At 46.3% G+C, this 26629-nt stretch overlaps 2 protein-coding genes across 2 annotated transcripts in view; both read right to left on the minus strand.

Moving 5' to 3' along the window:
• Positions 1–458: 458 nt before the first annotated feature.
• foxo3a (forkhead box O3A) lies at positions 459–17687 on the minus strand. The gene is made up of 2 exons (XM_056295499.1): positions 16933–17687; positions 459–2355 (listed from the first exon to the last, which is right to left on the minus strand). The coding sequence occupies exons 1-2, from the start codon at positions 17485–17487 to the stop codon at positions 1021–1023; spliced, it is 1890 nt and encodes a 629-aa protein (XP_056151474.1). The 5' UTR covers positions 17488–17687; the 3' UTR covers positions 459–1020.
• Positions 17688–21050: 3363 nt separating this feature from the next.
• The window catches only part of afg1la (AFG1 like ATPase a), a 13659-nt gene continuing 8080 nt past the window's right edge, over positions 21051–26629 (minus strand). Inside the window, exons 8-13 of the mRNA XM_056295500.1 lie at positions 25822–25904; positions 25635–25705; positions 25446–25546; positions 23692–23832; positions 22299–22409; positions 21051–21323 (exon numbers count right to left, since the gene is read on the minus strand). Coding sequence (XP_056151475.1) covers positions 21189–21323; positions 22299–22409; positions 23692–23832; positions 25446–25546; positions 25635–25705; positions 25822–25904 — 642 coding nt within the window. The 3' untranslated portion in view covers positions 21051–21188. The remainder of the gene's footprint in view (positions 21324–22298; positions 22410–23691; positions 23833–25445; positions 25547–25634; positions 25706–25821; positions 25905–26629) is intronic.

Here is a 26629-nt window from a genome sequence, read left to right on the forward strand (position 1 = left end):
TAAGTGGTGATATTTTATTCCACACCAAATGGTCCTACAGTTTACCTTGTGGCTTGCTTAGCCCTGTCTTTAATTATGTCATGAACTCTCGACACTGGGCAGTACCTTCAAATGTTGCAGTAAATGGAAGGTCAAGGGTCAAAGGTCAAGGATGGAGAGCCGCAGCATAAATGCCATGTTTTCCAGAGCTTCAGTATGCACCTCTCCAGAGGGAACGGATTTCACAGTAACGTCACTAAAAATCACAGGGTAAAATTCACCAAAAAAAAAAACAAAACAAACAAACAAACAAACAAACAAACAAAAAACATTACATACAAAACCACACAATGTAGATCATTTCACAACTTTGTAACATTTTTAAGTCAACAGGTCAATATTTGGTGCATGGCATGGTGCATCATAGGGGAAAAAAAGAAATCAAAAAGCTTTTTATTAACACTCACCGGTTAGTCTGCTTAAGTTTTGTTTCTCAAAAAAAATTTAATAAAGCTTATCAAGTATCTTCCACTTGGACAGAATGTAACATTCTCTGCAGCTTGTTCTGTAAACAGGCCGTCCCCCACAAGAGGTCAACAGCTGATTTGGCAAAAAATTGTTGTCGTTTCGGGTATGAAAGGGTGTAAAATTGGAAAAAAATGCAGGGTGAAAACATACTTCACATCATTATCATCAGTTTAATGTGTCATTTAGTGACGAGTTGTTCCCTGAGACTAATGAGAGCTGTCAATTTTCCAAAGTGTTAGAACGAAAACCTCCTCCGATCCCATTCCAGTCAGTAATACTGCTGCCCAGTCACTGATCTTTTTAAGTATTCTTTTCTACACCACGAAGACACCAACTTGTCTTTAGACACTTAAGATACAGTACTGAGTGTAATGCCTGACATCAAAGAAAACAAAAAACACTGAATACACTTTCACATAGTCTTTCCTCCATCTAGATCCACAATGCAGGACAATAACAATTTATACATTTTGCACCCCTCATTTAAATCAGGCCAGCTTCCAAAAGACCCTTTCAGCTTGGAACCCAGTTTTGGGGCGAGGTCTGTTTGGAACCGGAGAAGCTGCCGGTGTTCCTGTTTGCATTCGGTGCCATGTTGAGTTGAGAGTCGAAGCTAAGGTCCAGGCAATCCGCATCCATCAATTCATTGCGGATGATTGAGTCCATGTCGCACTCCAGACTGCCGCTGAACATATCCAGATCCAGATCGGCAGGGAAACGGTTCTGAGCAGACACATCTGATCCAAGCTGCATAGTGGCGCTCTTGCTGGGGGACTTCAGGTGCTGCTGCTTGGCATCGGCATTGCCGGCATTGCCGCTCAACCCCAAGCCTCCATTGACAGAGGTTGACAAGCCAGCTTGCCAACTGGACATGGAGGAATTTTGGGCCTGACCCGAGCTGGCCTGGTTTGCCATGGATGGGTCTTTGCGGAGAAGCATGGCGTTCCGTCGAGAGTTCTGTAGAGCGACGGCTGTACTGGCCTGTGACATCAGTGGGTCGGACTGGGTCAGCATCACATTGATGTGGCCATGAGGCTCCAGGCTAAGCAGGTCCTGCAGGCTCTGGTGATCGCCAAAGTGGGAGACACAAGAGAAGGTGGTTTGCTTGTTCTCCTGGATGGTCTGCATGGGCGACTGACGAAGACTTGTGATGGACGGAGGGCTATACAGAGAGTTTGGCCCATAGCTGACCGGGGGATTGCCCAGGCTGCTTCCAGAGCAGCTAAAGGTAAAGACGGAGCTTCCCTGCCCATTGCCTCCACTCTCCTCCTCGCCTGGAGGAGGCTGCTGGGAGGCAGTCAGGCTGATGTTGTCCAGAAGGTCATCCATCAGGTTGTCAGAGAGCCCGTCGTTGAGGTTCATGGTGCCCGCAAGGTCGGAGAGCCCCATGGGGCCAGTGGAGGGGGACATGCTGCTGGGGCTGGAGTAAAGCATGGGCGAGAGGGGTGAGTCGTCATCTGGCACCTCGTCCAGCTCCAAGTTGGCGAGTATCGGAGAGAGGCGACCGCTCAGTGTGCTGGCGTTGGAGTTGGTGCGGGAACGGAAGTCTGTCCAGGCATCCAGCTCGTCACTGCTGCGGGAGGTGGGACTTCCTGTCCACTTAGACAAGCTTGAAGAGCTTTCCGAGCTGCCGTCCTGGGTAGCCTGTAGTGAGGCCTTCTTCTTGGTAGCACGCCCCCTGGCGCCCTTGATGTACTTACTGTTGTCCATGGATACGGCCCGTCGCCGTGGAGCTTTGCCGCCTTTCCCACCCTCTGGGTTGACCATCCACCAGGAGCTTTTCCCAGTTCCTTCATTCTGGACCTTGACAAAACGACTATGAAGTGACAGATTGTGTCGGATGGAGTTCTGTAAGAAGAAAAGTACAGCAAGGGGTTAAGAGCAGCAGATTCTGGTTTTATTTGTGACATAGTGTCCCTTTTGAATATCTTCATTTTCATGCTGACAAAACAATTTAAGCCTTTAACAGATTAGTTTATTCAATTTCTTTATGACAAAAAGAGCCATGAGAATTTCAAAAAGTCTCGCCAGGTAGTCGTTCCTCATGTAAAACGAGAAACGACTGGATAATTTGGATGAAGGAGTAACACACTTAAAAATGTTCCACTATGGGTACAACTGATGACTATATAGGCAACATGTAATGATGTCAGCATATTTTATATAACCATGGGAAGGGTGTTGTCTTATATCCTAAAACTATTAGAAGACGTGACCATTACTAAAACTGCAGTTAAAGCAAGTATTTTTTTTTTTAAAGCAGAAACTTCAATGCATCTCACACTGTGACTCATTTCTGGTTGTCGTGAAAAGTTCATGGAATTCCCCAGAGATATACCCAGAAAAGTTGAATCAGTTCATCAGAACTCAAGCCGTGGACAGACACACAAACACACGACCAAATGCATAATCCCCTCCAGGCTACCAGCGGAGATAAGTTTCCACAGTTGATGTCGTGCTCACAAGTCACTCATGTAACTTCAACAAATACAATAAAGTATAGCCACAATATTATCAGTGCACCGCCTTCAATTCAATAAGAAAAATGTGCACACCAAGCTGGAGTTTAAGTTCCCCCTCACTTTAGAGACTCATGGCAGCCTTCTTCCACAAAATTCAACCAGCAATTTAGTCCATTTGGGAGAATGTGCAAAAAATGCAGACAATCCTATCAGATTCACAAAAACCACGAAGTAGATCGGCAACGAGATCGTCAGTAGCTGTGAATGCGGCAGCCATTGCTCTTAGTTTGCTCATGACCCACCAAAGGCTCAAGCTCAAAGTTGATGACAGCACCAGGGCTAGCACTGACACATTGCAGAGCCCTGGGGCATTCTGTCACTACACATCAAAATTTGATTGGCTAATGATATGGTCACTCAAAATTGTAAACAGTTTGCAGCTTCGGGCTTCAACAAAAGGCTAGCAATACAAACTAGTGCTGGTCCAAGGAGCTGTGATGCATTTATTTGACATAGGAAATCCCTGCTTAGCTCCAGGAGAAAACGAGTAATTGAATTCAGACACATTTCAGGCACACTTGAATTTACCAATGAAAAACAAATTGTGATTTTGATTTAGACAGGGTCAGCAGAGAAGGCCCTGATAGCCCACCACTACCCATACACTATACCATACCACAACTCCACAGCCCATCATGCCCATATATAATGCTATATACTCCCACTAAATTACACTATATTATCTTATGTACCAGAAGAATATACGATATATTCACCTACCATCCACCTCACAACTACATACTATATTATATACCTATGTTACAACCACAACAGTAACAGCAATAATTTGTAACCAGTATACAGCATTAGTAGGTTTATTTACAATTTTACATTTATTTTGCACATCATAGATAGGTAGGTGAGACATGTTGACCAGAGGGAACTATTTACAAAGTGTCATATTTACATAATAAGTTTCAATCCTGGCACCATGTTGTTAAGTGTTCATGAGAGAGATGGCCTGTGGGAGAAAAAACTTCCCATCTCTGGTGGTTTTGGTGCACATTGCTCTGTAGTGCTTGCTAGAGGGTAGGAGTTCAAACTGATTGGGTTCTGGGTGAGGGGGATCTATACTGATTCTGCCCACCCGTTTCTGGGCTCTAGAGGTGCACAAGTCCTGCAGGGTGGGCAGGGGAGCGCCAATGATTTTTTCTGCTGTCCTTGCTGTTTGCTGCCGTCTGTTCCTATCCTATTTTGTTGTTGCTCTGAACCAGACCATGATTGAGGTGCACAGGACAGAGTCAATGACTGCAATGTAGAACTGGCTCAACAGCTCCTGTGGCAGACCACATTTCCTCAATTGCTGCAGAAAGAACATCCTCTGCTGGACCTTTTTGAGAATGGAGTTGATGTTTGTCTCCCACTGCAGGTCTTTGGAAATGGTAGTTCCCAGATACTTGAAGGTCTCCATGGTTGACACAGGGCTGTTGGATATTGTAAGGGGGAGCAGTGCTGAGGGGTGCCTCCTAAAGTCCACTATCATCTCCACAGTCTTGAGCATGTTCAACTCCAAGTTGTTCTGACTACATCAGAGCACCAGCCGCTCAACCTCCTGCTGATATGCAGACCCGTCGCCATCCTGGATGAGTCTGATGACCGTAGTGTCATCTGCAAACTTCAGGAGTTTAACAGCTGGGTCATTGGAGGTGCAATCGTTGGTATAGAGGGAGAAGAGCATTAAGCTAGAGCAGCGGTCGGGAACCTATGGCTCGCGAGCCATATATGGCTCTTCCGGTGACGGCATATGGCTCCCAGACAATTTTGAGTTGAAAATTATTTTTTTTTCAAAAAAATCAGTTTGGAACTGATTTTAAAATACTTGTGATATTTCTTAATAATACTGTGTCATTTTAAAGTAAACAGAAATTAGTTTTGAAGATAAATTTCACGGGTCACGGGTCACCCGTGGGTCGGGTCGGGAACCAATGGCTCGCGAGCATGTCCGGGTCATTGTAAAGGTGAAGAAATCAATTTTATCAGATAGCCAACTAGTTTATCCGCTTCAACCCTTGTAACGGAAAAGATGGCGAAAAGAAAAAAAGACGATGATTACCGTGCATTCCAGGCTGCGTGGACAGAGGAATTTGCATTTGTGGAGAGAGCAGGATCAGCGGTATGTCTAATATGCAATGATAAAATTGCATCGATGAAACGGTCAAATATAAAGCGGCACTTCGATACGCACCATGCTTCATTTGCATCGAAATATCCAGCGGGGGACAGACAGCAGGAAAAGGGCATGCGAGGAGCTACAGCGGAGAGTGCAGACGAGTCAGCAGCAACTACGTGTGTGGACCAAGCAAGGTGACGGGAATTCCGCTAGCTTTGCGGGGGCTTTGGCAATAGTAAGGAATGGAAAGTCATTCACAGATGGCGAGTATGCCAAAACATTCATGCTTGATGTGGCCAATGAACTGTTTGATGACTTCCCAAATAAAGACAAGATAATCAAACGAATAAAAGACATGCCCCTGTCAGCAAGAACTGTGCACGATCGTAGCATCATGATGGCAAATCAAGTCGAGGAAACACAAATTAAGGACATAAACGCCGGGACATACTTTTCTCTCGCGTTAGATGAGTCAACAGACGTTAGCCATCTATCTCAGTGCAGTATCATTGCCAGGTATGCTGCAGGTGACACACTGCGTGAGGAAAGCTTGGCTGTTTTGCCAATGAAAGGGACAACAAGAGGAGAGGATTTATTCATGTCTTTCATGGAGTTTGCTAAAGAAAAAAAACTACCGATGGATAAACTTATTTCTGTCTGTACTGATGGTGCACCCTGTATGTTGGGGAAGAACAAAGGATTTGTAGCGCTTCTCCGTAAACATGAAAAGAGAGCCATCCTAAGTTTTCATTGCATCCTGCACCAGGAGGCGCTTTGCGCTCAGACGTGTGGCCAGGAGCTTGGCGAGGTGATGTCTCTGGTCATTCGAGTGGTCAACTTTATTGTTGCCCGAGCTTTAAATTATCGCCAGTTTAAAGCTCTGTTAGAAGAAGTTGGGAATCATTATCCCGGTCTGCTTTTACACAGCAACGTGCGTTGGTTGTCAAGGGGGAAGGTGCTCAGCCGTTTTGCAGCTTGCCTGAGTGAAATCCGGACTTTTCTTGAAATGAAAGGCGTCAAGCATCCTGAGCTAGACAACACTGACTGGCTCCTGCAGTTTCACTATCTCGTGGACATAACTGGCCATCTGAACCAGCTCAATGTGAAAATGCAAGGTATTGGAAATACAATCTCATCCCTTCAACAAGCAGTGTTTGCATTTGAAAGCAAGCTGGAAGTCTTTCTCAGGGACATTGAAACAGGTCGTCTTCTGCACTTTGAAAGACTGCAACAATTTAGAGATGCATGCTTAGCAAGTGACTCCACTCAACATCTGGATCTCCAGCAGCTAGCTGGCTTTACGTTCAATCTCCTGCAGTCATTCAAAGCACGTTTTGGAGAATTTCGTGCGCGCACTGGTCTTTTCAAGTTCATCACTCATCCACATGAGTGTGCAGTGGACAAAATCGACCTGACATGCATCCCCGGGGTCTCTATCGGAGACTTTGAGCTGGAAGTTGCTGACCTGAAGGCATCAGACATGTGGATGAGTAAGTTCAAGTCACTTAATGGAGAGTTGGAAAGTCTTGCGCGACAGCAGAGCTGGCGAGGGAACACAAGTGGACAGAAATTAAAAATCTTCAACCTGAAGACCAGCTGATTCTTAAAACTTGGAACGAGCTTCCTGTGACATACCACACAATGCAGCGTGTGAGTATTGCCGTATTGACCATGTTTGGCTCTACATATGCATGTGAACAGTCTTTCTCACATATGAGGAACATTAAGACCAACCTACGCTCACGTTTAACTGATGGAAGCCTCAACGCCTGCATGAAGCTCAACCTCACCACGTATGAACCAGACTACAAGGCCATCAGCAAAACCATGCAGCACCAGAAGTCGCATTAAAAGTAAGACATATTTAATTTATTATACGTTAAAAATACTATATGGCTCTCAATGAAATATATTTAGAAATATTTGGCTTTTATGGCTCTCCCAGTCAAAAAGGTTCCCGACCCCTGAGCTAGAGGATACATCCCTGGGGAGAACCAGTGCTGACTGTCCGTATACCAGAAGTGACTTCCCTCAGCCTCACCTGCTGTTTCCTGCCTGTCAGGAAGCTGGTGGTCCACTGACAGATGGCGGGGGATACAGTGAGCTGGGAGAGTTTGGAGAGGATTTCTGGAATGATGGTGTTGAACGCTGAGCTGAAGTCCACAAACAGGATCCTTGCATATGTCGCTTGGGTAGTCAAGGTGTTGCAGGATGTTGTGCAGTCCCATGTTGACTGCATCATCGACTGACCTGTTTGCCTGGTAGGAAAACTACAGGGGGTCAAGCAGGCATCCTATGACGTTCTTCAGGTGGGCCAACAGCAGTCATTCGAAAGTCTTCATGACCACAGATGTCAGAGCAACAGGCCTATAGTCATTCAGTTCTGTGATAAGAGGGTTTTTTGAGAACAGGATGATGGTTGAGCGCTTGAAGCAGGAGGGGACTTCACACAGCTTCAGGGATCTGTTGAAGAGCTATGTGAAGATTGGAGCCAGTTGGTCAGCACAGGCTTTAAGACAGGATGGGGAGACAATATCTGGATCCAGTGCTTTCCTGATCTCTTGTTTCTGGAAAAGCCGGCTCACATCTGCTACATGTATTCTCAGTGCAGCCTGAGTAGGAGTGTAGGGGGGTTACCAGAGGTGTGAGGGGGGCTGTTGTCGTTGGGTTGGAGTGGGTGAGGGGTGTGAATTTGTCCCTCTCAAACCTGCAATAGAAGATATTCAGGTCATCAGCCAGGTCTTTGTTTGCCTCAGCATGGGAGGTGGCCTTCTGCAGTTTGTGTTGCAGGCTCCTCCACACTACCTCCACACTGACACAAGGTCGTTGGTTGAAAACCGGTTTTTCAGCTTTTTGGTGTAGCTTCTTTTAGCCACTCTGATGTCCTTTGTCGGTGAATTTCTAGCCTGCTTGTACCACTGCTGTAGGTATCCAGCTTGGCCTGCCGAAGTTGTCTTAGTTTGGCTGTGAACCATGGTTTGTTATTGTTGTATGTGCAGAAGGTCTTGGTAGGCACACACATCTCCACAAAAGCTGAGGTAAGAGGTCAGTGTCAGTTAGTTCATCCAGGTTGCTAGTTGCAGCTTCAAATACACTCCAATCAGTGCAGTCAAAACAGTCTTGCAGTTCCTGCTTTGCTGGTCCATTTCTTCACTGTTTAAACCACAGGCTTGGCAGATTTTGGTTTCTGCTTGTAGGCTGGAATATGATGAACCAAGTAGTGATCAGATTGCCTCAAAGCTGCCCAGGGGATACAGCCATATGCATCTTTAAGAATTGTGTAGCAGTGGTACAGTGTGATATTTTCCCTGATGGGACAGTTAATATGCTGTCTGTATTTTGGTAGTTCGTGGTTTAATTTTGCTCTGTTTAAATCCCCAAGGATTATGAAAAGTGAGTCCGTATGTTTTTGTTCCAAGCTGGTAATCTGATCAGGCTGGGGTGAGATGTAAACACTGACAAGGATGAAGGATGAAAATTCCCAGGGTGAATAAAATGGCTTGCAGTTTATGAACAATGACTCCAAGTTCACGCTGCAGTATTTACTTAACACTGACATTTGCACACCAACCTTTGTTTATCCATTCCTTTGTTTATGTAGAAACAAATTCCTCCACCCTTCACTTTTCCCGACAGCACCATAACGCAATCTGCTTGGTGTAGGCGGAAGCCCGGGAGATGTAATCCGCTGTCAGGGGTGGATTTCAGTGAAACAAAGGGCAGCAAAATGTGCAAAGTCTTTGTTCATCCCATTGAGGAAAAGAAACTCGTCCATTTTGTTGGGCATGGAGCGGAGATTTGACAGGTGAATCGCTGGGAGTGCAGATCAAAATCCCTGCTGTCAGAGCCTCACCAGCGCACCAGCTCACTTCCCGTCTGAGTCGCCTCCATTTCTCACAGAGAGCCGCTCTTCCTCCAATTAAAATCTCCAAAAAACTTTCCGGGTTTGTGAAAACTGGTGAAAAACTATCTGGAGTTAACTGTCTAATGTTTAAGCCGTTCTTCTCTAGTGAAAATGATCGGGTTTGAATAGCCGGACACACAGAGAATAAACAAAAACAAAGAAAGTACTAGAGAGCACTGTATTGAGGCTGCCATCCCCGGCGCCGTATTGATGACGTATTAAATTAATCATTGACATTAACAAAACAAAATTTTACTTAAATTCATTATAGCAAGTGGGGATTAAGATCCAGAATCAGCGAACCCTCCGTCCTTCCTGTAAGAGCCTATTTCCCATAAGTTTACATATTCCCTACCAAAACAACGGGAGAGCAGATAACTGAGATGCTACTGTGTTTAGTCCATGTTCCACTCATATACAGCCTACCTTTGTCAGTACATTAATACATCAGCCTGTTGTCTGGACTGGTCTTCAGTGTCAAAAGCATGCTGTAGAGCAAGGCACAAAAACGCAAAAATCATATTCTGTAAATGACCCTAAGTCATATGGCATAAACATCAGATGGCTAAAACTTCAACTGCAGATAGTGAAAGGAGGCCCAAATAACTACAAAACATATGCAGTTTGTAAAGGAAGTTGTGAATGAGAAAGCTCTCCAGGTTTTGCGAACAGTGAGAGATTAGTGACGGTGAAACACCAGCCACACTCTTCTCACGTACACGATGAGTCAATGGACTGCCCTGCTGACATCATACTTACAGTAAAGCCTTCACTTAAAGCCAATTATGGGATTTGGTCGACTAGCAAACACTTTCATCACTTCTGACACGTAACGAACTGCTAAATCTAATGCTCAGGTACCGCAAGCTCTTTTTCTTTTCTTTTTTTCTGTTTCTCCCAACTTAGTTTGGCAAGGTTGATGGGATTTGTTAGCCTGGGAACAAGATAAATCTGCGAGCTCATGTTTTATTTGCTCTGGCAGATGCTTCTGGTTCCCCTCCTATTCAAACCGATTTCCACCCGAACTGGCCTGGGTCGGGCCAATCACAACAATTGATCTATTATGGGGTGGGTTTGATACGATGACTGTACAGAGGAGCGCTGTTGAGGCATTTTCGCAAACAACCAAGATGGCTGCCGCTGATGTGGAATAGTCTGTTGAATCTGCTATTGCCACAGTATTAAATGAACCGGATGGCACATTTTCTCTAAAAGAAGAACAAAAAACTGCACTTAAAGCTTTTGTTAAGATAGGATTTGGTAGAAGTTTAAGTGCTATGTCACATGTTTTGTTGCTCTGATTGGTTGTAGGTCTATCCAGTTGTGTCCAGAGGCATTTTGGCCTGTACCCATTGATAACAATGCTTAGAAATCGAAACTGAATTGAGAGGTTCCAGATTAACTCGCATTTGCAAATTGGTCTGGTGGAGTCAGGCAAGGGATTTGTCAACTATTCTGAATAAACCATCAGATTTCTCAGGCAACGCAATTTTTTAATTCATCGTTGCAATGATCAGAATTGCGCGCTTTCACATAAACAGGACATAGAATGTGGCTGACCAGGTTCACAAACAAAGCTACTCCGCTCAGGGATGACTGCTTTTATAATTTGGATGTCAAAATATCAAATAATCTCTACAAATCCAGTTAGCAGTATAATATTTGATGGCTGTTTCATGGGCAACTACTAGAATTTCAAGTATTAGGCTTAAAGTCATGAGAGAAAATATCACAAATCATTTGTATTGCAAGAGTATAAAGAGATCTCCAAACCTGAGTAAAACATAAGCTTACAGACTTTTGTACTGATTGTACTCAGGGGAAGCTACACCTAGTCTGTATGGTTTACCAAAGATACATAAACAGGATGTGCCATTATGGCCTATTGTCAGTATGATTAACCCAGTGATCTATATCATCTCTAGGTTTCTGCTATCTATTCTTAACCCGCTGGTAGGCAGTAATGAACATCTCATTAAGAACACTATGGATTTGTGGATAAAGTGAGGGACATCATTATGGAGGTGGCTGAAACAATGGTCTTTTATGATGTAACGTCTCTCTTCCCGTGCATTCCTGTTGATGAAGCAGTGAAGGTGGTTGGTATGAAATTACAGGATGACCCCACCCTTAGCAACAGGACCACCCTTAACACTGACCAAGTGTGTCTGCCCCTGTAGCTGTGTCTTCAGTCCACATAGGGTGTGCTATCGGTTCCCCAGGTTTACCTATAGTGGCCAAATTGTATATGGAACAAATGAAAAAGACAGCTCTGATGTCCTATCCGGTAACACCACCTAGCCACTGGTTCAGATTTGTGGACGACAACTGGGTTCAAATTAAATCTCATGCGTCCGGGTAGCATAGCGGTCTATTCCGTTGCCTACCAACACAGGATTGCCGGTTGGAATCCCCGCGTTGCCTCCGGCTTGGTCAGGCATCCCTACAGACACAATTGGCTGGGTCTGCGGGTGAGAGGCCGGATGTGGATATGTGTCCTGGTCGCTGCACTAGCGCCTCCTCTGGCTGGTCGGGGCGCCTGTTCAGGGGGTAGGGGGAACTGGGGGGAATAGCGTGATCCTCCCACGCGTTACCTCCCCCTGGTGAAACTCCTCACTGTCAGGTGAAAAGAAGTGACTGGCGGCTCCATATATATCGGAGGAGGCATGTGGTAGTCTGCAGCCCTCCCCGGACTGGCAGAGGGACTGGGACGGTTTGGAAGAGTGGGGTAATTGGTCGGATACAATTGGGGAAAAAAGGGGTAACCCCCCCCCCCCCCCAAAAAAGAAATCTCAGGACGTACCACATTTCACCGACCACATTAACTCTGTGGACAACCACATCAAGTTCACCAGGGAGGATGTGAAAAATGACAGGTTGCAATTGGTGATGGGGGACATTTGATTGTTGATGTTTACTATAAACCAACACATACTGACCAGTACTGATCAGTAACCATGGTGGCTCAGTGGCTAGCATTGTTGCCTCACAGCAAGAAGGTCCTGGGTTCATATCCCAGGCCATCCCAGGTCCTGGGTTCATATCCCAGGCCATCCCAGGTCCTGGGTTCATATCCCAGGCCATCCCAGGTCCTGGGTTCATATCCCAGGCCATCCCAGGTCCTGGGTTCATATCCCAGGCCATCCCAGGTCCTTTCTGTGTGGAGTTTGCATGTTCTCCCGGTGTCTGCGTGGGTTTCCTCTAGTTGCTCCGGTTTCCTCCCACCATCAAAAAGATGCGCATGTTAGGGTTAACACTCCTGTCTATACCCCTGACCAAGGCAAAATAAAGTGGCTTTCTTAAGGGTTGACACTCATCATCCACTGGAGCACAAACTACGGGTCATCTGGACCCTGTACCACTGAGCTCACAATGTCCCCACCAACACAGTGGCCGGAGAAGGGGAGAAATCCCACATTAAACAGGCCCTGGTTAAGTGTGGTTATCCTAACTGGGCATTTATCAAAGTCAGGAAGACACCCAAGCAGTACACCAGCTGATCAAAGAGAGGAGAAGGACAACAGCTGCCTAAATGGAAACAGTGGTGATTCTGTATGTGGCGGGAGTGTTGGAACAGTTGAGACGCGAATTTTCCAAACACCGCATCTCAGTTGCTTTCAAATCCCAAAACAGGCTGCGCCAGAAGTTGGTCCACCCCAAGGACTGGGTCCCCCTGCACAAACAGAGCAATATAGTGTACACTGTTAAGTGCCAGGAGGATTGCTGTGACTTGTACATCGGGGAAACCAAACAGACACTGGCCAAGAGGATGACACAACACTGAAGAGCTAACATGTCAGGCCAGGCCTCCACAGTCTACACCCATCTACAGGCCAGTGGCCACTCTTTCAAGGATGAGGATGTGCACATCCTTGATAGGGAGGAACATTGGTTTGAACAGGGAGTCAAAGAGGCCATCTATGTGAAGAGGGCATGACCATCCCTGAACCGATGGGGGTGGCCAAGAGTACATCTGTCGCCATCCTACAACGCTGTGATTGCAACTATTCCCCAATCCTCTGTAAATAGTACACATGGCCATTGTAACTCTAGTTAATGGTCACGGCAATTTGCATATGAAACCGATTGTTGGTTGAGGTCGTTATGCAACCGTGCTGTCATAAGGGTGGGGATACCTGCGCTCAGTTGAGACTGAAGAGGTCACTTAGACGAGTGATGAAATGTTTCTCCGAATCAACGTCGTGTCCACATGAACTGATTCTACTTTCTGGGAAAACGGAAGCTATTTTCGATACGAGTTCCGTTTGATACGAACCACACCAAATCAAGGAAAAATATATGGATATTGATTTCTACCACGATGATAAATGTGGTTGTTGAGGATGTGTGCAGTCAACATCACTGCTCATTACACTCATCATCATCTGCCATGCTGTGGATGTAGGACTGATTTGAGATGTCGCACTGATGCAAGACCTTGTAAATCAGGAGTTTGCCAAGCTTTCAGAGTTCTTACTAATCAAATGTTGTTGCCTAATGCGATACATAAAACCCACAGCACTTTATTTCAAATGAACCGTGTACCCTTTATAACGTTTTCTGTTCATTCAATGTGTGTTCACATTTCTCTTTCAATGAAAGTCGACCCCTAGTTCATATGTTCAGCCTTTCTGGAAAGGAGCAGGGAGATTCTGGGCCTAAAATCGGATTTCTCTTCCGCTTTTTTGCACCTTGGAAATATTCCTGAAGGTCTCAGGTCTCAGCAAAAGTGATATATATCTTTTGAAGATTAATATGGCTGCAAGATTTTAAAAAAAATCAATCATAAAATGCAGGCTCCAGAGGAACCCCCCCCCCCTCACACCACCACTGCCCTCCTTATCAATGTAATTAACTCGATCCACTCAGCGGAGAAACTGACCTTCAACCTCCGACTTCAAAAGGAGAAGGGGGATACATACTGGAAAAAATGGGATTGCTATAATCATCTAGACTTTTAACAAGCTTTCTTTCTTTTTGTCTGAACCTTCTGTACCTGTGCCCTTTTTTTTCCGCCGACCGTGCCGTTATGTCCCAGACCTCGTCTGTTCTGTGTTCGTACAAAAACTAAAAGTACCAAAAAAACAACAACAATAGCTTCACGGCTTCAACAAAATGAAAAAAGACATTAGCCTGTTTGCCATCTCAGTATACCTAACAGACTGTATTAACGCTGGTTCAAGTGCCAATACTACAGCGCGGGTAAACTATACAGTGAATCTGAGTTGCAAATAAAATGAGCTAAAAACCTGTGAAACATTCCTGAATTTGTCTGAAATGTTACAGTAGAAAGGAATGTGCTTCAACTATCAGGTCCTCCAGTTCAGCCACTGAGATATGGTCTGGGTCCTATATGGGCTACTATATATACGTGTGTGTGTGTGTGTGTGTGTGTGTTGGGTGGGGTTATATACAGGGAGGGCTGTGTAGTATCTGAAGCTAAATCACCAAAGCCTAAAGTCAGGGTCCTCTCCCCTCCCTTGGCGGTGCTTGATAAAGCCTCGCTCTGAGCCGACAGCTGGCGCTCTGCCAGTTCGGCTGTGGCTTGGCCAAAAGCGGCCCAGAGTCAAACTGGGAGCGTCTCCCACATCGATACACATTGGCCTGCATTACTTCTGGTCAGCTGATCAATTCCGGCACCGTGGCCCGGGAAGCCGACGCCATCGAGCGGGCTTTGACATCACGGGGGTTTCAATGCTCCAACCTCACACAGTGGACCCCAGGTGGAGAACTACAACACGTTCATAAGGGCGGAAGATTTCTCTAATATGTGCAACACCGCTTGACTCCTGACTGCCATCGTTTGGCCATGTGAATGACAAAACATCACGACAATTTACTCATCATTATGATATTTACTTGGCATTACGAAATTAACGAACCATATTATATTGACTCGATACGTTTGGATATTTCCTCGTCACAATATAATATCTACTAGCCATCTTCTGATATCTACTTGCCACTTGCCTTATATCTATTCAGCACATTAAAATATCCATCCATCGATTATCCAGACCACTTACCCTGCTCTCAGGGTCGCGGGGATGCTGGAGCCTATCCCAGCAGTCACTGGGCGGCAGGCGGGGAGACACCCTGGACAGCCCGCCAGTCCATTACAGGGCGATAAAATTATTTACTTGCCACATTATAACTCATATCATAATCACAAGACAGTGACATGTCATATTATCGTTACTTGTCATATCTATTAGCCATATTATAATGTGTACTACCTATATCATATTTACCCATTACATTACTTTACAATGTCTGCTTGTTATATTATGATATTTAGTTGTGTTATAAAATCCACTAGTCATATTATCCTTCAAGAAGGGTGAAATATTACACATAGGATTTCCACAACGGAGACAATTTTATAGTAATTCTGGGAATTTAAACCAAAATAGTTAAGTCAAAAATCAAAGCTTGCTCTGAATTCGGACACGACTCCGTTGTTTTCATGGTTTCCATAAAGGAGCGTGGAGGGTCTCAGGCTGGACACCAATCTACAAAGCTTCTCTTGGAAAACGCTGATGTCAGCGCTCCAGAGAGCACAACATTAACCCTTTCTGCACAATCTGAATATATGCATCCACTGCCACTCCAAACCGTCTAAACGGACACAAACTCCCGACAGAGAGACGGACCAGTTACCACACAAATACTGCACAGACATTACACACCTTCTGACTGCTGCAGCTTTCCTACACCCTCACATCCGCTCAGCTCACAAATGCAAGAAAAACTCTACTATCATTGTCAGAATTACCTCAGCCGCTTCTTTACCCAGAACAGCATGGGGACGGGCCCTGCTGCCTCTCTCTCTCCTGTACGGCCGTGCAGGATTACAAACCTCTTTCCAGAGTTTCCCCCCAGACACTCGTTTAAATCCCGCACAGCTCAGGGCTTTCATCACACTTGATTCCATGAGGGATGAATTGGGTTTTTCAGGCCAAACTAATCCTTAAAATCAGGCAGGACTCCTACTGTAGTCTGCAAACCGCCTCTGTACCAAAACAATGTGTGCCGTTCAGCGCAGAGGCGTGTTGACTTTGCTTTGCCTCCATGTTTGGAGTCTCCATTGTGACGGGTCAGATTAACCTGCCTTGTATTCTGGTAGAGGTTCAGAGTGCTGGGGAATATTTTCAATCCTATGTGTGGACTACTATCATGGTTTTTTTTTAATGAGTGACCTTAAAGGAGGGTGGTTTTCATGCAACATTAATTTGCCATGGGTTACTAGGTCATTCGCAGTCAAACAGACTCACTGTGTCTACAGAAAGACCACACATCTTCCATAATGCAGTCTACCTCTAATGTATTGTCTACTCAGTGCATACATAATGCAGTCTATCTCTACTATATGCATACATAATGCAGTCTCTCTCTACTATATGCATAATGTAATCTCTCTCTACTATATGGTCTACTATATGCATAATGCAGTCTATCTCTAATGTTTTGTCTACTCAATGCATACATAATGCAGTCTCTCTCTACTATATGGTCTACTATATGCATAATGCAGTCTATCTCTAATGTTTTGTCTACTCAATGCATACATAATGCAGTCTATCTCTACTATATGGTCTACTATATGCATACATAATGCAGTCTCTCTCTACTATATGGTCTGGGTTACATTCATATCAATGAAAAACAAGTGTGAGAGGAAAGGGAACATATACGAGCAGGGTAAAAACAAAACAAAACAAAACAAAACAAGAAAACCCTTAAATATGCAGCATCCACTTCAAATGGCGACCGTTTCATATTCTGTTGCACCTCATACATTGAAAGTAGACAGAGGGTGCATGCATGCACCCTCTATCTACGCTGTGGATCTTTTGTGTGGGATGACAGAAATGTGTGTCACTGCTCACCTTCCAGCCAGCGGAGCTATTGCTGTCACCCTTGTCCTTGAAATACGGCACAGACCTCACCATCCAGTCATAGATCTGGGACAACGTCAGCCTTTTCTCTGGGGAGCTCTCAATGGCCTGGGTAATGAGGTCTGCATAGGAGTAATTGCCCCATGCATTCCTGCGGGCAGAGGACTTCCTCAGCTGCTGGGCTGCAGAACCGCCGAGGGCCGCTGCAGGAGTCTGCGAGGAGGAGGAGGAGGAGGACGGGGACCCATCGGCCCCTTCGTCCCTGCAGGGGACAGCCTGGACCTGGACAGGCTGGGACGAGGAAAAGGAGGCGGAGGCGTTGTTGGGATCTCTGGGTTTGACACTGGCCTTGTGAGCGATGCCAGCGTCGCTCTCGTCATCCTCCTCTTCGGGGATGACGTCAGTGTCATTCGCTCCGCGTTTGTCCGCACCGGAGTCCGGACGAGGCAGGGGCCAAGTGCACGAGCGTGGCCTCTTCTGGGGCTCGAAGTCCGGGTCGATCTCGACGTTTAAAGGCCGCACATGGTGCGGCGGCGCCTCGGCCATGATCCCCGGCAGTGTCTCGGTGCACAAAGGGCTCTCCTAAAATCACACACGAAAACGGCCAAGTCGCATTCCATCAATGTGTCGGGAATAAATTGCAGTGCAGCAAAAAAAAAAATTTTTTTTTTAAATTAAATGAAATAATAATAACAATTAAAAAAAAACAACAGTCCACATTACCGACCGCCCCTGCGACGCGCGTCCGTTTACTATCCGAACCGGACAGGCTGGCTGCGATAACGTGGATCCATCCAATCACCAAATTATGACCGTTTCATCTGCGCAACCCACACCCAGAAGGGAAGAACCCCCCCATTGCAACGCAACGCGGCTCGGCTCGGCTCAGCTCAGCTCGGCTCGGCTCGGCGCAGGCGAGCAGAAACGAGTCCTGGAGGAACCGGACGGCGTTCCTTCACAAGCGGCCGCCCTCCGCGGCGGCGGCGGCGGCGGCGGCACGACGCGCATTTCTCCGCATGATGAATCCGCCGTTCAAAATGTCAGCACATCATTCCGCCTCTCCGCGGCAGCTGCCATCTTGACCAGTTCCTCCTCCTCCTCCTCCTCCTCCTCCTCTCCCAACTTCTTCTATCATCCGTGCGGAGGGAGAGCTGCCGTTGGGGGGGGGGCGTGTGTCTCTCTCCCCCCCCTTTCTGTCACCGGCGAGGCGGAGGGCTCGCTTCCACGCAGGCCCGCGTCAAACGGAACCAAACAAACCAGAAGAAGAAGAAGAAGAAGAAAACCTCCTCACGGGAGAAGCGCGTGGGAAGGCGGGAGCCCCCCCCGGCCGGGTCACGCCGAAAACCTTGAGGGGAGGTGAGCGTGGCGGTGGCTCGCGCCGGTGGCCCTGTCGCATCCCGCACGGCGCAGCGTGGCAGGTCTCCCTGATCCAGTTCGACCAGTTCATTCAACCATTTGCTGTGGCGGTGGAGCAAACGCCCCCCTCCTCCTCCGCCCCCCACCACCATCACCACCACCATAGACTGCACAGGAATTAAAGCGACAGTATGGAGATGACGACTTATCTGCCCTGTGCACATGTTTCAGTGTGACGTCATTGTGGGGTTATTACCCTCTTTCCCTCTGGAGCGGTGCAGAAGCCGAGGTGTAAAATGCAAGGTCACGGTTTATTCAAGCAGGAGCAAGTGTTGGTGTGACCACAGAGCCGAGCTGGAAGCTCTTAAATACTCCCCAGAATGAGGAGAATATCTGAGTGACTGGAAATGATGCTTTTTCCTTTTATGTTTATTTTTTTTCAGTATTCTCTATTACACTTTCAGCTTTTCTTTTTTTTTAATCTTCTTATTGGATGTCTTTTGTAAAGCCCTTGGACTGGAGGTAACTGGCGTTGCCTCAGTACACTGAACATTTGTGAAAATAAAAGTTCCGACAAGTGTGGAGGTTTTTGTTTTTTTTAATGTTCTAGAGACGCTTTAATTCATGCACAGTGTGAGTTTTTAATATCATGATGGCGTGAATATTGAGATCTGATATGATTTTTAGCTGCTCCATTCCCTTTTCTACAGTACGATGTGAAAACTGAAATAAACCAAACAAAACGTACAAAAAAAATGCATTTATTCAGAGGTTGTGGTCAGCCAAATCATCATCATCACATATATATTATATATGCAATATGATTATATATGGCACTTTTCTCAACACCCAACGCGCTTCACACTGTGGGGGGGGGGTAACGCCTCAACCACCACCCATGTGTAGCACCACCTGGGTGATGCGCCGCAGCCATTTTGCACCAGAACGCTCACCACACATCAGCTTGAGGTGGAGAAGGAGGAATCATTGAGCCAATTACATGGGGGGGGGGGGATTAGGTGGCCAGATGGAGAGAGCCAGGGTGGGATTTTTGCCAGGACACCGGGGAACCCCCTACTCTTTGTGATAAGTGCCATGGGAGCTTTAATGACCCCAGCGAGTCAGGACCTCGGTCCATCCTCATGCCAGGATGTGGGCTGGACCTTTTATTCTGGACACATTTGATCTACTATGGCTGCAAACCGTCTTGGTGTTGTCGAATAGACTTTTTGCGGGGGGGGGGGTATTGACCCCTCAGACCTCCTCCTGTGGCCACAGCCATGTTATTTTACACCCACTGTTTTGCGAAAGCTTAAAACATAAGTACCCATACTTCCTGTGAATAAACCGTTCTAACAATTCACAGGTGAACATTCAGACGAGGAAATCCTGACATCAAACCTCTTCACAGCATCTGGTCTGTTTTAACGCTGCTGTTCAGTCACCACGTCTTACTGTCTCCGTGTTATACCCAACACTCCTCCCTCCGCCTCTGGCTATCAGCCTCATTGCTCCAACTGAATACTGTTGAAAATGGGTTTGTTTGTTTTTTTAATAATGTGACTTATAAAATTCCATTCCTAAATGAGAAGAATCTGGGACTTTAACGACATTTGGCACATGTTTGGTGGGGGGAATAAGATCACGGGGCCTTTTCTAGCTTCAAACCAAGTAAATATCAACGTTGCCACAACGTTATTGTGCAACATGTCCGTGAAGAGTTCCGGCCTAAACACTTCAAAAAGCCAGAAATAAACAGAAAACCGGGAAATCCCGTTCACGTTGTGGTCACTGTATTTAGATTTGACAGCGTTCCAGCCACAAACAACCTCTTAGAATGGATGATACATTTCCGGTCTATTCCATTGCCCCCGTGTTACCTCCGGCTTGGTCGGGCGTCCCTACATACACAATTGGCTGTGTCTGCGGGTGGGAAGCCGGATGTGGGTGTCCTGGTCGCTGCACTAGCGCCTCCTCTGGTCGGTCGGGGTCGCTGTTCGGGGGGGGGGGACTGGAGGGAATGGCGTGATCCTCCCACGTGCTACATCCCCCTGGTGAAACTCCTCACTGTCAGGTGAAAAGAAGCAGCTGGTGACTCCACATGTATCGGAGGAGGCATGTGGTAGTCTGCAGCCCTCCCCCGGATCGGCAGAGAGGGTGGAGCAGCGACCGGGATGGCTTGGAAGAGTGGTTAACTGGCCGGATACAGTTGAGGAGAAAAAGGGGGAAGAGTCCAAAAAAAAGAGAAAAGAAATGGATGATATATTTCAAATACACCGGTACATCTCAATAGAGACGGATTAAAAAGCACCTCTTAAAAATCATCTTAAAATTCCTTTGGTATCCCACAACCAAACTTCCACAAACTCTTAAAAGGAAAATACACTTGGACCGTTACGGCACAGAGCTGACAGAAGACGCCCCGTCCCTAAAGGTTCATCTCAAAACACCACTCACTATGTAAAGTGCAATAACAGAATAAAATCATCAGGCTATAATAAGTCAATAAATACATTACGGCAGAGGTGGAAAACTCCGCTTCAGAAAGTAGAAGTACTAACCATGTACTTGCTCCACCCATGCACTAAACCAGCTGATTCTAATTAGCACAACACTTCAGCCAGGTAGGAGGACTAATTAGTGAAATCAGCTGGCTTAGCCCACGGGTGGAGCAAATACATGGTTAGTACTTCTACTTTCTGCAGCCGGGTTTTCCACCTCTGCATTACAGTAAGTCGAGTAAGAGCCTCTGTTCAAGATCTACAACCAGTCCGACTGTTGAATGGATGAATTCTGTCAGCGCCGGCCCTCCGTTGCATGAGATGTGTGGGAGTAGTGTTCATTCTGGACTGGTGTTGGCACACAGGAGCATCACGGGAGCACGCCGCCTGTTAAGCCTGCTTTGTGTGCCGCTCGCCCTCCACCCAGTACTCCTCCGACTGCATCTCGGTGAGACGAGACACCGTTCTCTGGAAGGCGAACACCTCCTCCTCGCCGCTGAAGATGGACAGGCCGCTGGCATCGTCCTGTTGGGAACGACAAGCATTAGCGACTGCGATTCCTGCAGCCAAGCGCACCGGGGACCTCCTGCTGTCGGGGTATTGGACTTGAATCTCGCCGGGCCCATTGACGGAAAAACTGTAAGGTGTGTAGTTTTGGCTGCTTTGGCTGTCGGACATGAATAATACTAATGTGTTTAATGAGAGGTTTTAAACGCCAAACCAAATCTCAGTATGCAAAACATATGCTACCAGTACAATTTATACCACCAAAGAAGAACCGCTCTCTCACTCCTCACTCTTTCCCATCACCTACACTGTAAAGGCTGTTATTTTTCGTATGCAGTGCATAGCGCAGCGACCGGGACACATCCGGCTTCCCACCCGCAGACACGGCCGATTGTGTCTGTAGGGACACCCGACCAAGCTGAAAGTAACACAGGGATTCGAACTGGCGATCCCCGTCTTGGTAGGCGACGGAATAGACCGCCAAGCTACCCGGATGCCCCCGTATTAACTTTTTTAAATCCGTTATTGTGGTCCAACAACTATAAATTAAAAAAAATCTAAGAATTTATTGATGGATGTGAAAAAAAAAGCCATCACAAGGGTTCAGAAAACATTCATGACAGGTGAGTTTTTATCTACAACTACATCTACAAAGATTTTAATCTGCCTTGAAAATCAACTGAAAAGATCAGATGAACTAACTTCACATCCAATTTCCAGATTTGTTTTATTGCTTTTTAATCTAATTAACTGTACTTCTGCTCTGTTTTCATTGATCATATAGTGCTTGTAGAGCACTTTATTATACACTGGCATTGTGTGTAAGAGCTCCATGTTAACAAAGCTGTGTTGACTGGCCTGTGTGCCACTCTGTCCTACTGACTGACGGCTGATTGAGCCGGTTTGATGAGACACGCTTTCCAGTGCAACGTGACCTGCAGCCAGCGCAAAAACAGTTTCGCCCAAGGACACAGAAGTCGGAGCGCTTCTTACCCTTTTCAGCCCCAGGTCATCCATGAGAATGTGGCTTTCGTTGTGGTCATGATCGTTGTCGTGCACAAAAATACCTTCCAGGGGCTGGTCTGCCAGAATCACCACCCTCACCTGAGTCAGGAGAAGATTTACAACAACGCATTGAGATACACACCACCTGGTACAAGTGACCGAATTCTGATTTTTTTTGCTCACATGTGGCACAGATAGGCTATGCATTATAAGCGTGTAACCAGAAAAAAAAAACCCCAAAACACGTGAATTCAGATGTCTTCAGATCCGGTTTTGACCACATTCATATGAGTAAATACATCTGATATCTGCCAATGTGACTCTCATGTACCCACACAAATTGGATTGTTCAGGTCATTGTGAATTGCACATCATTCAAAATGCGATACGAATGACGTGGTGTTCACATGCAGTTGTTTACTTCTTCATCAGTGGCCAAACTTTTGTGAAGGCCAACGCATGTTTTTTTTTGTGGATTTTCCTCCCCGTTTCTCCCCAATTGTCTCATCTCATCTCATCTTCAGCCGCTTTCTCCGGGGTCGGGTCGCGGTGGCAGCAAGCCAAGTAGGGCACTCCAGGCGTCCCTCTCCCCAGTACCGCCCTCCAGCTCCTCCTAGGGGATCCCAAGGTGTTCCCAGGCCAGACTGGACATGTAGTCCCTCCAGCGAGTTCTGGGTCTACCCCGGGGTCTCCTCCCAGTTGGCCATGCCCGGTAAACCTCCAAAGGAATCTCCCCAATTGTATCCGGCCAATTACCCCACTCTTCCGAGCTGTCCCGGTCGCTGCTCCAGCCCCTTTGCCGATCCAGGGAGGGCTGCAGACTACCACATGCCTCCTCCAATACATGTGGAGTCGCCAGCTGCTTCTTTTCACCTGACAGTGAGGAGTTTCACCAGGGGGATGTAGCGCATGGGAGAATCACGCTATTCCCCTCAGTTCTCTCTCCCCCCCAAACAGGCTCCCCAACCGACCAGAGGAGGCGCTAGTGCAGCAACCAGGACACATACTCACAACCGGCTTCCCACCCGCAGACATGGCCAATTGTGTCTGTTCTGTAGGGACACCCGACCAAGCTGGAGGTAACATGGGGATTCGAACCGGCGATCCCCATGTTGGTAGGCAATGGAATAGACCGTTACGCTACCCGGATGCCCCATGCAAGTTATTTCAAGCGCAAACCAAGCAAAGGAATCAGATATGTCACTTCTGAAAGCAGATGTAAACAGGTGGTCAAAAAAGAAAGAAAAATCAGACATAGAGGGAAAAAAAGGGAGCCGGGTATTGAGCCCTGTGGCCTTAGTAAACGCAGAGTTTCAGCGGGAGGCCACAGTTGGCAGCTATGTACATTCCACTGACCAGAGAATGAGTCATTCATATTTACCTTATGGTCATAGAGGGCGTCCACGAGCGTTATGAGCCGCCTGGCTTGCGTCTTCTTATTCAGCGTCAGGAGAGGAATGTGTCTAATGAAGACGGTGTCAAACAGCCGTGATATCTCCAGGTAGTCACTGGCTCCCAAAGGCTGAAATGTAATGCCAACATAAACGGTGATCTGGCATCAATACCACAAAGAAGAAAAGTGAACTGTGTCTGAGGCCTTTACGTACCGAAATATAAAGAGTGGGATTTCTGATCTGGAGCTGATTATGTGTTCCAAGGATGGGACGCCAAAGAAGACGCGGCGTTTACATTAGCATACATTAAGCTCGACTTTGTTTCTTCTAAATTCAGTCGTTGGCAATTTCTGATTTTGTTAGAAAGGAAAGTGAAGTTTGAGAGGGAGAGAAGGATGGAGGGACAGGAGGTGAAAAGTAGCAGAGGTTGTGACTCTATGAACCCACGTGGTATTGTATGGGGTTATCTGGCGGAGACACCAGGATGCTTCACCGTTTGGTTTTTTAAGATCTGATAATCACATTGGCTTGAAAATGTCAGTTTCATGCCCACTGTGCCTGTTTGAACTTCAAGCTACAGCCCACGACTTTTCTCCATTAATAAGTGTTTATTTCATCCATCTGAAAGGTGGAGGTGACGTGGTGGTAGTGCTGGACAGACAGTCAGTATTCCAGTAGAACGGTGTTGTGATATAGTGGATGTAGGAGGCAGAGAGAAGAGAGAAACAGACCTGTTGACTCTAATTTTCTGGGACTACAAAGAAGGTGTAGAAGGACTACAAACCAGGTGTAGGACTACAAAGAAGGTGTAGCAGCCATTGTGGCTGGTGTGCCATCAGCTCAGCAGTAAACAGTTCCCACCCTAGTAAAAATGGATCCTCGGACCAAAGCTAACACAGACAGTCTAATGTATTACAAACTACATCATACTATATGGGAACACTGTTGGACAGTCATACTGGTTGTCATGGAAACATCAGCATCACGTCTTAGTATTTTTTTCCAACATGTATGTGTTTGCTGCTGCACCAGTGTTCGTCCTACCCGGTCAAACATCTCAACAGCAGTATATGGAGACTGGAGAGTGTTTCCAACCATGGTGAAGATGACTGGTAGTGTTATGGAGCCTGACTCCATCATACACATGGAGACAATAAACATGTATCAATGGAGAAAAATCACAGATTTCAGCTTTAAATCATTGTCCACACATTGTTTTTCCACTCTTCCTCCCTCTCATAATATTGTATATATGTGTGTCACCACTGGGTTGTGTTTTGACAATGTTATATTCTCACTGAAGTGCAAGCCGGACTACTTTCTAACCGAGTTTTGAAGATGTGATACATTAGCAGCATGATCAAGACCCATCACTTACTAAGTCCTGGGTTGATCTGATGACTAAGATGGAAAAAAACAATCACCCAATTAAACCAATGTGTGTAAGTCTAGACAATTAAAAGACAAAACTGACTCTAGATCAGAAGTCCCATTCCAGGATTATCGTTGTAGACTTAAGTCAGTACTAATATATCAATACACACAACAAAGGTGTAAGGGTGGGGATACCTGCAGTTAGCTGAGACTGAAGAGGTCACTTAGATGAGTGAGGAAACATTTCTCTCAATAAATGTTATGTTCAGATGAACTGATTCAGCTTCCTGTGATTTTCTTACTTGGATTTTTCACCGTGCATCAAGACATCCATACACAGGGTACATATCTGATGGCAGACACTCACCCTGTCACACAGCTCTTCAAAAGTACAGTCGACTATGGTCCCACATGCTTTGTTCAGAAGGACTTTTCTGCCATGCACGTTTAGCACCCGCGGTCGTGTTACTGTGACGGAGAGACAGAGAACATTCTGGTAAGAAGGTTTCTATTTCCGGGGCAGTAGTAGCAAACGCTCACATGCAAATCCACTTACTGTCATTCTGTTTAAACGCCAGCTCGTCAAACATCTTATCCAGCGTAGCCTCTGCATCCGCCTCAGTGGAGCTGTGTTCGAAAGCAACAAGACGGCATTAACCGAGTAACACTGAACATGTAAGAGATAACAGCTACCAGGTAGGGAAGTTCCTGTTATGGTTTGATCTGTGTCATGGGTTTCTTACAGGAAGTAGAGTTTTCCCGCGGATGGTCTGTTCGTTTTACGATAATCTATCCCTGAATCCAGACGAAGAGTTTGGCAGTATTGCTGCGTGAGGGAAAAAAAATTCAAAATTACATATTTGAATGCACGTGGTACTTTTTGAGTTCATATGACAAACTAACTTAAAAAACTATTGACGTGTAAAGATGATGCTAAAAGTTTCAATGAGCTTGTTAACTAAAGACAACAACCATCCGTGATCTCAAATAATGTACGTATTCTTAAGCTTTTTCTTCTTCTTTCGGCTTGTTCCCTGCTTCTCAGGGCTCGCCACAGCGGATTTGATAGCTTCCATCGGTACCCTGTGAGGGCACACAACCAATGGCGGTCGTTGTTAACCTGAGCCTCGATCAATCCCGTATGGTCTTGTCAAGCCGCATACTGATTTGGCTAAGTTTTATGTCGGATGCCCTTCCTGACACAACCACTAACCCTATGGATAATGTATTGTTTGTTTGTTTGTTTATTTATTTATTGGATATTTCTCCCCATTTGGATCCGGCCAATTACCCCACTCTTCCAAGCCATCCTGGTCGCTGCTCCACCCCCTCTGCCAATCCAGGGAGGGCTGCAGACTACCACATGCCTCCTCCGATACATGTGGAGTCACCAGCTGCTTCTTTTCACCTGACAGAGAGGAGTTTCACCGGGGGGACGTAGCATGCGGGAAGATCGCGCTATTCCCCCCGGTTCCCCCTACCCCCCGAACAGGCGCTCCGACCAACCAGAGGAGGCGCTAGTGCAGTGACCAGGACACACACCCACATCTG

Source organism: Lampris incognitus, chromosome 16 (assembly GCF_029633865.1).
Source record: "Lampris incognitus isolate fLamInc1 chromosome 16, fLamInc1.hap2, whole genome shotgun sequence".
Classification (NCBI taxonomy): domain Eukaryota; kingdom Metazoa; phylum Chordata; class Actinopteri; order Lampriformes; family Lampridae; genus Lampris; species Lampris incognitus.